Source organism: Thermobia domestica, chromosome 14 (genome assembly GCF_964235325.1).
Source record: "Thermobia domestica chromosome 14, izTheDome1.hap1.1, whole genome shotgun sequence".
Lineage (NCBI taxonomy): Eukaryota > Metazoa > Arthropoda > Insecta > Zygentoma > Lepismatidae > Thermobia > Thermobia domestica.
Window position 1 is genome coordinate 191,121,106 of NC_137467.1, and position 15,645 is coordinate 191,136,750.

Consider the following 15,645-nt stretch of genomic DNA (forward strand, 5'->3'; position numbering starts at 1 on the left):
CATGTATTCTGCGCCTTTTATGTAACGGGATAAACTGAAATTCCTGTAATATTTCATTATAAGAAATTCCCACTCTATACGATGAAAAATATTTCTTATAAAAAAGGAAACGTAATTTTTTTCTGAATATTTTCTATCTGTCTCTGATAAGAACTATAATTCGGTAACCAAATTATTGACCCATACTCCAGTTTAGTTCTAACAATATTATAATACAATAGTTTAATAGCCTACAAATTTGTAAAGTTTCTTGTGTTTCTAATAACGAAACCTAGTTTTTTATATGCTTCTGCCATAATAATTTGAATACGATCATTAAACGACATCTTACTATCAAAAACAATACCAAGGTCTTAAACTTGATGTTTCAGTGCTAGTGCTAGTGTAGCGTATATGAGTCAATTCATCCTTCCTCGGGAAAATATTCAATTCACAGACTGATTCAACTCCATTTTAAAGTACTTTGACGTTAGGCCATACAGTCTAACTTACAGTAAGTTCATTATATTTCCACTATCCTTTTTCATGTTTCTGTCCCAAAGTCATTCCTGCTACCAAAGTCAGTTAAAATTACTTTTCGTGAACTTCTTGTCGTTAAAATGATGCAAAATCTGTCGGTGTTCTTCCTGTCTCTTCGAATTCAAAACTTCTGATTCTGTTCGAATACCACCAGTTGCTTTTATTTATTAAATAATTCTATTGATCTTTTTTATTTATTTTCTTTTTTCCTTCTCTAGAAGATATGACGTAGAGTCGCTACCTTACTGTTTTCTGCATTTGACGATTTCTTAAACACGGAAATAAATAATTTGAGATAAATTATAATCTGAGCATTTCAAACTTTACATAGTTGCAATTAATTATTACTAAAATGGCTTAAAGCGTTTATACTTAGTGAGCGTAATGCCAGGAATTTGCGTTTGACAATAGCAATATTTTCACAAAATCGACCAATTCCCATTTTAACGGTGATCGCTTTCGTGTAAAAGACATCACGAACAGGAAGAAGTTGTTTTGACTAATTAATGAAGCATAGCAAGAGTTTTTACCGTCTTCACTCTAATCTATTCCTACAACAAGAGGTATCAAAAATTGACTGTTATTTCTGGTTCAAAAAAAAAAAAATCATATGAACAGATCATTTCTTCACATGGTGGACCCTGGATACTGTAGAACAACGAAGAAAATATATGTCTTCCCGTGAAAATCAGTACAACCCTGCATTGTAAAGTAGTAGTTACACCTGTACACACGAAGATGTTGTTTGTGAAGCATATATATGTAATATGTGCTACTTGAGCGCAGGGTTGGCTGGTTTAAACCAAGGTGGTTAAACCATGGTTTAAACAAAAGGTTTAAACCAGCTGTTTTTTCAAAAAAAAAAAAAAAAAAAAAAAAACTGGTTTAAACCAAAAAACGAAAAATGTTCGTAAAAGTGTAAGTGTTTGTAAAACCTGGATGTATAAACATTTGTGGGTTATCACGTTTCACTCCCGTATATTATTCGTATTATATCCAGACCTAAATTCCCCATTCATTAGTCAAAAAGATTATACTACAAAAGCAGCTTTTTATACATATAAGTTTATAAAATGTTTGTTTTGTGATTTTCTGTAGTTATTATTGTTATGTAATTGCAATCAAAGAAAAATTCTAAATATTGTTTCGTTTCAATGTGTACTATTGATAAAATACATCGAAATGCCGTACTTTTTGTCTGTGTGTGTGTGGTGGGGAGGTCATACAGACTCCACGAGAAGCATTTAGTGAAATGAGAAATATCTTTGGTATCTATTTATGTATAAATGAGTCTGAGCCAAAGTGGACTCAAATAATTCGTATCTTGATTCACTTTTCTTACTGATATGCAAATTAAGTCGTTGTATTTAATTTGGACCAATAAAAGTCGTTGTTAACTAACTTGAACTAAATTAGTTCTTCTGTTCTCCGTAGTACTTTGAAATTGCCCATATGTAATTCTGTATAATGGTTTCACTTGTGCAACTGTTTATCTTTTTGTCCTCCTGAAATGACTCTTGACAGTTATATTAAGAAGCGTGTACAGATCAGTACAACGTATTTTTATCAGGATTCCTTCGTAAGTGAGTCGGCAGACGTATCGCATTTGTGGCCAATTAGTCCTGGTTCCGAGTTCAAATGAAGGCCAATTTCTCTCGGATGTAACTCGAGAAGAAGTTTTTATTCCACTTTAAGCTTATGTGACCCCTTCTAGCATAACCCGGCTGTTGCATAATAACATCAAGGCGAAACAAACTTATTTCTGTCCATATATGATATGAATATATGGAGCAACTTATTTAAACCAAATAAACCTGATTTAAACCAAAAAAAACCTGGTTTAAACCAAAAAACCGGTTTTTATGGTTTTTTTCAATAAAAACCATGGTTTTTCCAATCCTGGTTGAGCGTATATGGATCAATTCATCCTTCTTCGGGAAAATATTCAATTCACAAACTGATTCAACTCCATTTTAAGGTACCTTGACGCTAGCTCAGACAGATTAACTTACACTAACTTCTTTATATTTCCCCTTTCCTTTTTCATGTTTCTGTTCCAAAGTCATTCCTGCTACCATTGCTCAGTTAAAATTAGTTGTTCGTGAATTTCTTGTCGTTATTTCCTGGCTCTTCTTAACATGTTTCAACAGACACAGCAAATTATGTAATGATGTCATTATAAAATGAAATTAGTACTTGTGAAAAGGAATTTGTTAATTAGAGCTGTCCCGTAACTTTTAAAATTTAAACCATACCAAACCAATCCATTAACTAGGTAGATTTGTGTTCTGACTTTTACAGAGTGGCCAAATCTTATCATAAAATGAATCAACTTGATTATTAGGTCATTACAATCGAAATTGTTTGAGGTCCTTGGCAATTCTTTTTGGGTATAGATGGTGCCAAATAATGAATTAGTTGCATCTTTGGACACTTTTTTGCAGGCCCTGGAAAATTATAATTTGACTTGGATTAGCTGTCCCGTAGATATTCAATTCACCCACAGATTCTTATTCACTTTTGGACCAACGGTAGCGCTATATGTGTCTGACGATACACAAAGAGATACAACGTTCAATGAAAGTAAAAAGTCACTCTTTCTCATTCATTCTTTGAAATAAAAAGATTTAGTGATAAATCATTATTGGCTAAGGTATTTTTTAAAGTGCTATCATTAATATTGTGAAACGTACTCATCGAGTTAACATAGGCTACGTTAATGATAATTGGGATTCATCTCCAATTTAAGCTGTAGCACTGCGAAAATTTGTTAGAAAATTCATTAGCAGCAAATAAAAATTTCTAGACTACTGAACTCTAAATCTTGTTCCCTTTATTCAATAAAATGGAACTCTGCCTATAAGATGGTTTCTACAAGTGAATACCTTATTATTCAGCTTATTATTATACTACGTATTACGATACCTTATTATATTAGGTAAAGACTGGGGCCATAGACCCAATTATTGTCCCACCGAATACTACAGCTCAGGTTACCAATCATATACGACTCTTATTGTAACATCATACAACAGTAGACTATCACATTTTCTTCTTTTGTTCTAATATAGCTGCATAACGAAACACTTTTCAAAGTGAATATTAATAATAATAATAAATATTTCAGAAAAACAGACAACATTAACAATGTATGGGCCCAAAAATGGACTGGGGAAGGACTTACTTAAAACAAGTAGACGACTACGACGAAAAGGTTATTCCTTATAACGTTAGGCTCCCTTGGGCCAAATAAACAACAAAATGTGATTATAAAAGCAGCACAAGTGGTACCGGAAATAATTAGTCGCTTTTAGAAGTCACTTATACCTGTAACATTAAATATTTTCAAGTACTGTTAACACAATTAACTGACGTATGTTTCAAAAACGTAGGTTTCCGATGGCAGCTACCGGTTGTGTTTCGAAAAACTATATTAAATAGACAGCCTGTTTCTTGAGATGGAGGTTGTGCCTGATATTTACATATAGAGAACACATTATGTGATTGGTATAGTGATAAGTCTAACTCATAGATTCCTTGGTCCATCCAAATTGCATATTCAGGTGTCTGAATACGTATATGAGCTGTCTTAGTTAGAAATCCATTGTTATAAATTTTATATAAAATGTGATAATCATTAGTGTGCACAATTGGTGTTTGTATTATAATGTCTAAATTGGCAGATTCTGGGTCGAATGAGATTAAAAGTGCCTTTGAACATTGATAAAATAATCCAAGATCTCTTTCCATTAATGTTCCTCTTAAGTTTATATTCTGTCTAATCATTTTTTTTAGATAAAGCAGGTTTTATTAAAGCGTCATTAATTTTATTTTGATGAATGCTTTGTATTATATTATCAAAGTCTTGTTCTACATTTTGAAAATTAAGAAGAGCGATCAGGTAGCGTTCGTTTGTGGCTGTTGTACATATCAATTCCAATATACTATGATGAGTTTCGCTTATCAATTTTTCGACGGCTACTGAAAAGTTCGTCACCAAATGTGTGAGTTCAAAATTACTTTTCTTAATTTCCTGTATTTGAGAGTTTAGATAATCATTCTGTGCGCGCATTTGACTAATAGCTGATTTTAATTTATGAACCTCATATGGACCATATCTACTAAGTCCAAAATTTGCAAGTCCAAGTAATAAGTTAAAGATCATTCGTCTCGGTCTTTTGGAACACCCTGTTTTAAAATCACAAGGTATTATATCTTTGACTTTATTAATGAATTGATGTTCCTTGTCGTGCATAAGTGATACTATTTGTTTATATGGCATATTACAATATAAATAATGCACCTTCACACATTTAAACATAGGTTGTACACTATTTAAATATTTACATTTCATATACATTCAAAAATTTACAGCTATGCATTAGAATTAATTTATATTTTTAATGCGTTTTGCATAATAATATTGTACTTGTAAACATTGAAAGTGAAATTCAGATCATGATTTCTTACCATGTCATTGTAGTTGCTTAATATTCTAAACAGTGGAGAATTATTATAACGGTTCGTCTTAGGTATTTTATTTACAAAAAAGTTCCGTGTTCTTAAGTTACATTGACCTGCATTAAAGTAAATCTGTTTTAAAATGTTCCTACTTTCAATATTTCCATTCATAAATTTATAAAGAAACATTTGTTCATGTATTCTGCGCCTTTTATGTAACGGGATAAACTGAAATTCCTGTAATATTTCATTATAAGAAATTCCCACTCTATACGATGAAAAATATTTCTTATAAAAAAGGAAACGTAATTTTTTTTCTGAATATTTTCTATCTGTCTCTGATAAGAACTATAATTCGGTAACCAAATTATTGACCCATACTCCAGTTTTCTAACAATATTATAATACAATAGTTTAATAGCCTACAAATTTGTAAAGTTTCTTGTGTTTCTAATAACGAAACCTAGTTTTTTATATGCTTCTGCCATAATAATTTGAATACGATCATTAAACGACATCTTACTATCAAAAACAATACCAAGGTCTTAAACTTGATGTTTCAGTGCTAGTGCTAGTGTAGCGTATATGAGTCAATTCATCCTTCCTCGGGAAAATATTCAATTCACAGACTGATTCAACTCCATTTTAAAGTACTTTGACGTTAGGCCATACAGTCTAACTTACAGTAAGTTCATTATATTTCCACTATCCTTTTTCATGTTTCTGTCCCAAAGTCATTCCTGCTACCAAAGTCAGTTAAAATTACTTTTCGTGAACTTCTTGTCGTTAAAATGATGCAAAATCTGTCGGTGTTCTTCCTGTCTCTTCGAATTCAAAACTTCTGATTCTGTTCGAATACCACCAGTTGCTTTTATTTATTAAATAATTCTATTGATCTTTTTTATTTATTTTCTTTTTTCCTTCTCTAGAAGATATGACGTAGAGTCGCTACCTTACTGTTTTCTGCATTTGACGATTTCTTAAACACGGAAATAAATAATTTGAGATAAATTATAATCTGAGCATTTCAAACTTTACATAGTTGCAATTAATTATTACTAAAATGGCTTAAAGCGTTTATACTTAGTGAGCGTAATGCCAGGAATTTGCGTTTGACAATAGCAATATTTTCACAAAATCGACCAATTCCCATTTTAACGGTGATCGCTTTCGTGTAAAAGACATCACGAACAGGAAGAAGTTGTTTTGACTAATTAATGAAGCATAGCAAGAGTTTTTACCGTCTTCACACTAATCTATTCCTACAACAAGAGGTATCAAAAATTGACTGTTATTTCTGGTTCAAAAAAAAAAATCATATGAACAGATCATTTCTTTACATGGTGGACCCTGGATACTGTAGAACAACGAAGAAAATATATGTCTTCCCGTGAAAATCAGTACAACCCTGCATTGTAAAGTAGTAGTTACACCTGTACACACGAAGATGTGGTTTGTGAAGCATATATATGTAATATGTGCTAGTTGAGCGCATGGTTGGCTGGTTTAAACCAACGTGGTTAAACCATGGTTTAAACAAAGGTTTAAACCAGCTGTTTTTTCAAAAAAAAAAAAAAAAAAAAAAAAAAAAAAAAAAACTGGTTTAAACCAAAAAACGAAAAATGTTCGTAAAAGTGTAAGTGTTTGTAAAACCTTGATGTATAAACATTTGTGGGTTATCACGTTTCACTCCCGTATATTATTCGTATTATATCCAGACCTAAATTCCCCATTCATTAGTCAAAAAGATTATACTACAAAAGCAGCTTTTTATACATATAAGTTTATAAAATGTTTGTTTTGTGATTTTCTGTAGTTATTATTGTTATGTAATTGCAATCAAAGAAAAATTCTAAATATTGTTTCGTTTCAATGTGTACTATTGATAAAATACATCGAAATGCCGTACTTTTTGTCTGTGTGTGTGTGGTGGGGAGGTCATACAGACTCCACGAGAAGCATTTAGTGAAATGAGAAATATCTTTGGTATCTATTTATGTATAAATGAGTCTGAGCCAAAGTGGACTCAAATAATTCGTATCTTGATTCACTTTTCTTACTGATATGCAAATTAAGTCATTGTATTTAATTTGGACCAATAAAAGTCGTTGTTAACTAACTTGAACTAAATTAGTTCTTCTGTTCTCCGTAGTACTTTGAAATTGCCCATATGTAATTCTGTATAATGGTTTCACTTGTGCAACTGTTTATCTTTTTGTCCTCCTGAAATGACTCTTGACAGTTATATTAAGAAGCGTGTACAGATCAGTACAACGTATTTTTATCAGGATTCCTTCGTAAGTGAGTCGGCAGACGTATCGCATTTGTGGCCAATTAGTCCTGGTTCCGAGTTAGAATGAAGGCCAATTTCTCTCGGATGTAACTCGAGAAGAAGTTTTTATTCCACTTTAAGCTTATGTGACCCCTTTTAGCATAACCCGGCTGTTGCATAATAACATCAAGGCGAAACAAACTTATTTCTGTCCATATATGATATGAATATATGGAGCAACTTATTTAAACCAAATAAACCTGATTTAAACCAAAAAAAAAAAACTGGTTTAAACCAAAAAACCGGTTTTTATGGTTTTTTCAATAAAAACCATGGTTTTTCCAATCCTGGTTGAGCGTATATGGATCAATTCATCCTTCTTCGGGAAAATATTCAATTCACAAACTGATTCAACTCCATTTTAAGGTACCTTGACGCTAGCTCAGACAGATTAACTTACACTAAGTTCTTTATATTTCCCCTTTCCTTTTTCATGTTTCTGTTCCAAAGTCATTCCTGCTACCATTGCTCAGTTAAAATTAGTTGTTCGTGAATTTCTTGTCGTTATTTCCTGGCTCTTCTTAACATGTTTCAACAGACACAGCAAATTATGTAATGATGTCATTATAAAATGAAATTAGTACTTGTGAAAAGGAATTTGTTAATTAGAGCTGTCCCGTAACTTTTAAAATTTAAACCATACCAAACCAATCCATTAACTAGGTAGATTTGTGTTCTGACTTTTACAGAGTGGCCAAATCTTATCATAAAATGAATCAACTTGATTATTAGGTCATTACAATCGAAATTGTTTGAGGTCCTTGGCAATTCTTTTTGGGTATAGATGGTGCCAAATAATGAATTAGTTGCATCTTTGGACACTTTTTTGCAGGCCCTGGAAAATTATAATTTGACTTGGATTAGCTGTCCCGTAGATATTCAATTCACCCACAGATTCTTATTCACTTTTGGACCAACGGTAGCGCTATATGTGTCTGACGATACACAAAGAGATACAACGTTCAATGAAAGTAAAAAGTCACTCTCTCATTCATTCTTTGAAATAAAAAGATTTAGTGATAAATCATTATTGGCTAAGGTATTTTTTAAAGTGCTATCATTAATATTGCGAAACGTACTCATCGAGTTAACATAGGCTACGTTAATGATAATTGGGATTCATATCCAATTTAAGCTGTAGCACTGCGAAAATTTGTTAGAAAATTCATTAGCAGCAAATAAAAATTTCTAGACTACTGAACTCTAAATCTTGTTCCCTTTATTCAATAAAATGGAACTCTGCCTATAAGATGGTTTCTACAAGTGAATACCTTATTATTCAGCTTATTATTATACTACGTATTACGATACCTTATTATATTAGGTAAAGACTGGGGCCATTGACCCAATTATTGTCCCACCGAATACTACAGCTCAGGTTACCAATCATATACGACTCTTATTGTAACATCATACAACAGTAGACTATCACATTTTCTTCTTTTGTTCTAATATAGCTGCATAACGAAACACTTTTCAAAGTGAATATTAATAATAATAATAAATATTTCAGAAAAACAGACAACATTAACAATGTATGGGCCCAAAAATGGACTGGGGAAGGACTTACTTAAAACAAGAAGACGACTACGACGAGAAGGTTATTCCTTATAACGTTAGGCTCCCTTGGGCCAAATAAACAACAAAATGTGATTATAAAAGCAGCACAAGTGGTACCGGAAATAATTAGACGCTTTTAGAAGTCACTTATACCTGTAACATTAAATATTTTCAAGTACTGTTAACAGAATTAACTGACAAATTATCCTTCAGATTATTATTATTTTACAATTTAGTGAAGAACTGGAATCTGATTTTTAAACGCTGTATTTTATTGAAGGAATTTTCTCAAATCATTATAGTTTCTAATCCTAGAGGATCAATGTTAAATCGGAAATTATAGATATTTCTAAACTTTCCATGAAGATGATGACGGAAATTGAACCTATTCGTACGATTCTTGACCATATATCCATTTTGTTTAAATTAGAATTTGTCTGATAAAATGTAAAAGGTAGCGAATCGCACGTAAAGTATATCAAGTGGTACATGTAACGATATGAAGTGGAAGTTACTAGTAGTAGTAGAAGTAGTAATAGTAGTACTAGTAATAGTAATATCCCCTGTTTTTAAATATTTTCTCAAATATCACCGAAATTAATATATATACACAAAGCTAGCACAAAATACATGGTGGATGCAGAATTATCACCTTCATCACTCCCAATACATCGGCATAATGGCCCTGTGTATAGGCGTAACTAAGAATCAGCGTGCGAAAAATCGAGGTGTTATTGACTACCTCTACAAGAAGGATAATAAACGAAAAATCCATTTCGATATGTGCCAATTGTTGAGAAACCGTACAACTTCTATTGCTACTGTGATTAATTGAGTTGCAGATTTTCAAAAATGTCAGAAATTCTCTTATCGTGAACTTCGCCCCGGTGTACATTCAACAATACTGATAGAGAAATATTGATGTTATCCACGACATGGTATTCCAGAACCAAAAACATTTTGTGTGTTATAGAAATTACCGGCATTTAGGATTAAAGGTTACAACATCTTTTAAACATACAAATCTTTGGCAGAGCATGAGGAAAATGACGAGGCTGGTTCCCAATTCTGAATGCTGAACACAGTAAGCAGCAAATCTCAGTGTTCTTTCGAGGTCTACTTCTTTCTTTCTCCTTGAAGTTGAAACATTGCGTACGCAGACATATCGAAAAGTGTCAAAGTATAGACCAAACTCATTTTGATTTCCTTCCGGAAAAACTTTTCTATACGAAAACTTGAGCGAGTGTTCGCTTGTGAACATATTATTTATCTTTAGAGACAGGATAGAAGCAGATTTTAGTAAAATACTTAATTCAGATATTACCTACATCCACCAAATGAAACCTAAGAAAAAACAAGTTTGAAAACACAAAGAAAACACCTTATTCTCATTCTCAAAGTTCTCATATGAGATTGTTCGGAGTAGGGAGATGTCTGAGGGTGTTCGTATGGTGCATTCTAGTAAATAGTGACACGTGACTGCGTATAATATTGAGAAATATTAAGGCAATTGCGTAAAAATATAAAATGTAAAATCACAGGGAAAGGCTGTGTAGAATCGTTCTGATGCACAAAGACAACATAAAGTTCTTAGGTGTAAGAACTGCGAAGAAATAATGTCTCACTAAATTTAGTATTCTCTGACTTCTTTCTGATCCCTATCTGATAATAAAAATAATAATTTTAAGTGTCGCGTCTCAGCAGGAAGGCTACATGAAACGCGAACTTCCGGCTTAACGTCAGCTTAGAACTACGTACTCTCTCCAGAATCAGACCCATGCCACTTATACAATATTATAATAATAATAACGACAGTATGAACCACGTCCTAGTAGTGATGAAGAGATGATAGCGACTACCTGAGCACAAGAAGCCCGGATTTATATTCAGATTTCCGAAAATCTCATGGATCGATGTAAGAATTGCTTAGCACTAGGGAAGAATTACGTTGGAAAATATTCAAAAACTTCTACTGTACGTGCGGCTTCCTAATTTCGGATAGGTTAGAAGGACTTTAATCACCACTGTGTAATGCATATACACGTGCATGGCAAAAATAACTGAAACGTTACAAAATAAAAATAAGAAAAAACACCCAGTGGGATTAGAGTCTGGTTTAAAAGTACTGAATCCGCAGAAAAGAGAGACTTCACAACGTATGGCTATCGAAATGAAATCTTTGAGTTGTACATCCCACGGGTATGCCGGTTAGGCTTACGGAGACGGTGATTATGAAAAATGAGTGAAATGAAGTGGGAAGAAACGGGAGAACCCCGAGAAAACCAACGAGCACGGTGTTTGTCCACCACAAAGTCCACACGCCGCGAGCTTGGATCGAACCAGGGACCCCAAGCACCGGAGGTGAACGCTTTACCACTGAGCCACCGCGCCCTCCGTCTGGCTATGAACACATTATGAAGATTTCTTCGAGTACTATGGATAAGAAAAGAACTTCTTTATATTTCTCCCCATTTTTATAAGAAAATTTGTGGTCGATTTTTTTTACCTACAACCAATTTTCTGCACTTGTTAAGGTAACACTTTTTATTTATTTATTTTGCGTTCAAGAGACCACAGTATTGTACATTTGTACATGCGGTATAGAACATGTCAAATTCTATTATTATCTATATAATAAACTACTACTATACTACCTTATACATCACTTAGTCTTACAACATGATACATATATGTACATAGAAATACCATACCTTATCTATTCATCTACCTGATTTTATTCATAGTGCGAGAATCTATAGTTTTTTTCTTTACATTATGCTATCTTCATTTAGTATTTAGGAAACACGTATTCAATATATTTGATTATAATAATATATAAATAAATATGACTATTCATGTAATAATAAAATAAAATACCTTACTATTGATTCATACAACTACAAGTTTCTAGCTTGAGCATGTTTATAAAATTCCGAGACAGTATAAAAGCAGTGCTCTTGTAGGTACTTTGTTAGTCTTTGTTTAAAGAGGTGATCAGATTGTGAGTTTTTTATGTTGATGGGTAAGCTATTATAAATTTGTATTCCTGTATATTTTGGACCTTTTTGGTAAAGTGCTGTATTATGAATGGGAATTGCAAAATCGCTTTTGTTTCTGGTATTGTATCTGTGAATGTCACTGTTGCATTTAAGAGGCGGTTTCAGGTATTTTCTTATAAACATTGCCGTTCGTAATATATAAAGGCAAGGCAGTGGGAGAATTTTAAGCTCACGGAATATTCTTTTGCATGATACTCTTGATTTTGTACCTTTCATTGTTCTCAGCACTCTTTTTTGAATCTTAAAAATTGTCTTACTTTCTGCTGCGTTTCCCCAGTGTACTATTCCATACGTAAGTAGACTCTCAAACTGACTATGATAAATTACTTTTAAGGCTGATATGTTGAATGATGTCTTCACACTTTTTAAGGCATAGTGCACTTTACAAAGTTTCTTTTGGAGTACAGATACGTGCCTATCCCACGTTAGTGTATCACTTACCCAGAGTCCTAGAAATTTCGTTGCTTTAACGTTATCTATAAATTTATTTTTAATAGATATGATAGGATTATTTACATGTGTATTTCGAGAGTGATGAAAGTTTATTACTGTAGTTTTAACGGTATTTAATTTTAATTTATTATTTTCAAGCCATGAGTTTAATTCTTCTATTGTTTGTTCGATACTAACTTTCATTTTACTGTCAGTGTATTCAGTAATGGCTAGACTTGTATCGTCAGCAAACATGGTTGGTTTGGCTGTTTTTATGTAAGCTGGAAAATCATTGATGAAAATTATAAAGAGAGTAGGACCTAAAATAGAGCCTTGTGGCACCCCGCATTTTATTGGTTTGATGTCAGAGGTATATTTGAAACTTGTACCCCGCTGATCCGTGTAATCAATTTCTACGGCTTGATTTCTATCTTCTAAATAGCTTTGGAACCATTTATTTACAACTCCTCTTACACCGATATTGTTTAGTTTTTCGAGGAGTATTTGATGCGAAACAAGGTCGAATGCCTTAGTTAAGTCAAGAAAAATGCCAGTACATTTTTTCCTGTCGTCTAATGCATCCCGAATATAATCGAGATAATTAAATATCGCCGTCTCAGTTGACTTTTTGCGTTGGAAACCATTTTGAGCAATATTTATTATATTATATTTTTCCAAGAAGTTGATTCAATGATTTTTGAGAAGGGCGAAAGTAAGGCAATGGGTCTATAGTTTTCTACCTTATACCTTATCTACCTTATCATCTTTTTTATGAATTGGTTTAATTCGTGCTAATTTTAATTTTTGAGGAAACTGTCCTGATGAAAAGGAAAGGTTTATAAGATATGTCAAAGGTTCCTCTATATAAGCGGAACTTTTCTTCACTATTGTCATTGGAATGCTATCAAAACCTACTGACCATTTGTCTTTTTGCTTTGAAATTATTTGAGCAACTTCGTTAGGTATCACTGGCTGAAGGAACATCGTTTTTTGTAGCCTATCTTCCGTAGATTTTTTTTCGAATTTAGTACCCGTTACACTTTTATTTCCGATTTCAGTAAAATAGTTGTTCATAATATTAGGAACTAATACTGGGTCAGTTATTTTAGTATCTACATGATTCAATTCAATGTTTCCTATCTCCCTAGAAGATGCTTTACTGTTTGTTTCACTCTTTACTATTTTCCAAAGTGTTTTTGATTTATTTTTTGAACGCTCAATTTGTTTGTCATATTCCATTCTTTTAGCCATTTTTATTACATGTCTATATATGCGCTTGTAATTCGCGTAATATCTATTAAGTTCCGGGTTCGATAACTCTTGTTTGACTCTTTGTGTCAACTCTAATTGTTTTGCTCGATTTCTTTATTCCTGAAGTTATCCACGACTTTGTCTTATGTGTGTAAATTTTACGAGTGGTAGTCGGGAATGCTGCATTAAAATAGTTACTATATATGTTAAGGAAATATTCCCAGGCTTTATCTACTGTAGTTTGCTTGTAGATCTCCTCCCATGTTTCACCGCTTAAGAGATAGTTAAAGTAGACCACATTGTCTGCGCTAAAATTTCTTTTAGTGATAGTTTTCGATATTCTATTAATATTGCTACTGGTTACATTTAGAATAGTAAAAATTTGAGCTTCATGGTCGGAAAATCCGGTATTGAAAACTTTCACGGAATATTCTAAGACATCTTTGTTTAGGAGCATTTGGTCTATTGCGCTTTTTGTTGTCGGTGTTATTCTGGTGGGTTCCCTAACTACTGCGTTAAGTTGTATGAATCAATAAGAACCTGTAAGGAAGTATCATTATATTAAGCAACAAAAGAGAATCATAGTATTTCAAACAGCGAAATGTAAGCTGTGTTCGGAAGCTTACCACTTTACCGTATGACCTCCCCTCCTATTACTTCGAATGCGTTGTTCCCAAACTTACATTTAAAGGGATTTAGAAAAATTCAGACGCACGTTTATATATTGGACAAGTGCACATATCTTAAATAAAACAAAGACATAGTAAGACTGCGGTATAAATGATGTTGAAGTAAATTTCAACAAAAGATATTTTTCATTGCGCCAGTGAAATTCACACATGACTGAATGTAGACATTTCGCCTCTTAGCTGTTTTCGAACAATCTCGTTTCTAGATAGTTACTTTAATAGATGGACATTAAAATACTATTAAATTACCAGAGAACATAATTCTTTAACAGCTAAATAAATACTGTATTAACGAATTGTATTTTATAAGAATAAAAATAAAATGTTACCTTTGAAATTCAGATTCACTTGAAGCATAAGATTCTACTTCTATTTTGCTACTTGATAGTAACTGAGATGATTCCGCAGATACAGTACATATGTCTGTGTTCACCTTATCATGATCAGTAAAATGGATTTCTTCCTTTTTCACTTCCAAACAAGAGGTAAAGCCCTGGTGCGTTATCGGACATTCTTCTGTGACTAATGCTAATATGGATTCAGTGTTATCCTTAAATGACACATCCTTATCTTCAAGTGGATCTTTTTCAACAAAAACATCGTTTCTTTCTACTCCCAAAAATATATTAGGATCGGGAATTACTAATTCATATTTTGTGTCATCTTTACCTTCCATCACTCTATTAAGGAGTAACAGTTACTCTTTGATAATATTAAGACATTCACTGAAGCTTATTAGAAATTCACGAGAACATGCTTAGAAGTCACATTTGTTAGATGCACCTAAAAATAGAAGATCAAATTTAGAGCTATATCTCAGTAAAATTTACTGTGTGATATTAATGTAATAAAATGTATACAACTTTCGTACATGGTTGGAAATGAATTTAAACTATCTGCTATTTATATTATGACAATATTTTCGAATAAGATCGTGATTCTCTCGAGAGGTGCTAACCATAATTTTGGTACAGAAACATTATACATAATAATAAACACCTCGAACTTGAAAATACGTGTAGCTCTTAATGTTTTCCTCGAATGAAAGCAAGAGGTCAACTGTTTTCGAGAAACAGCATTCTGAAAATTTAAAACCAACAGCAAGACAAGATTTTAATGAGGGAAAGTAATTTACAAAATAATACCCTTGGATTAATTTCTTATCCTACATGATTGAAGCCCTTAACAGACCTATCAAAAGATGTAAATAGTTACGTTTCCTTTCCAAGGAAAATGAATCTTTGATACTTACGTTTCTGACCTAAACATAACCCTGAAGCTAAAAAAAAAAAAAAAAAAAAAAAAAAAGCGTTAATATTTTAAGGGAAGGAAGGAATCCTGT

General features: G+C 32.6%; 1 protein-coding gene across 7 annotated transcripts in view; it reads right to left on the bottom strand.

Moving 5' to 3' along the window:
* The window catches only part of LOC145670513 (uncharacterized), a 64,451-nt gene that overhangs the window by 30,469 nt on the left and 18,337 nt on the right, over positions 1–15,645 (bottom strand). For all 7 annotated transcript variants that reach the window (XM_081739270.1, XM_081739269.1, XM_081739268.1 and 4 more), the window contains exon 2: positions 14,633–15,086. In XM_081739270.1, coding sequence (XP_081595396.1) covers positions 14,633–14,979 — 347 coding nt within the window. In that variant the 5' untranslated portion in view covers positions 14,980–15,086. The remainder of the gene's footprint in view (positions 1–14,632; positions 15,087–15,645) is intronic.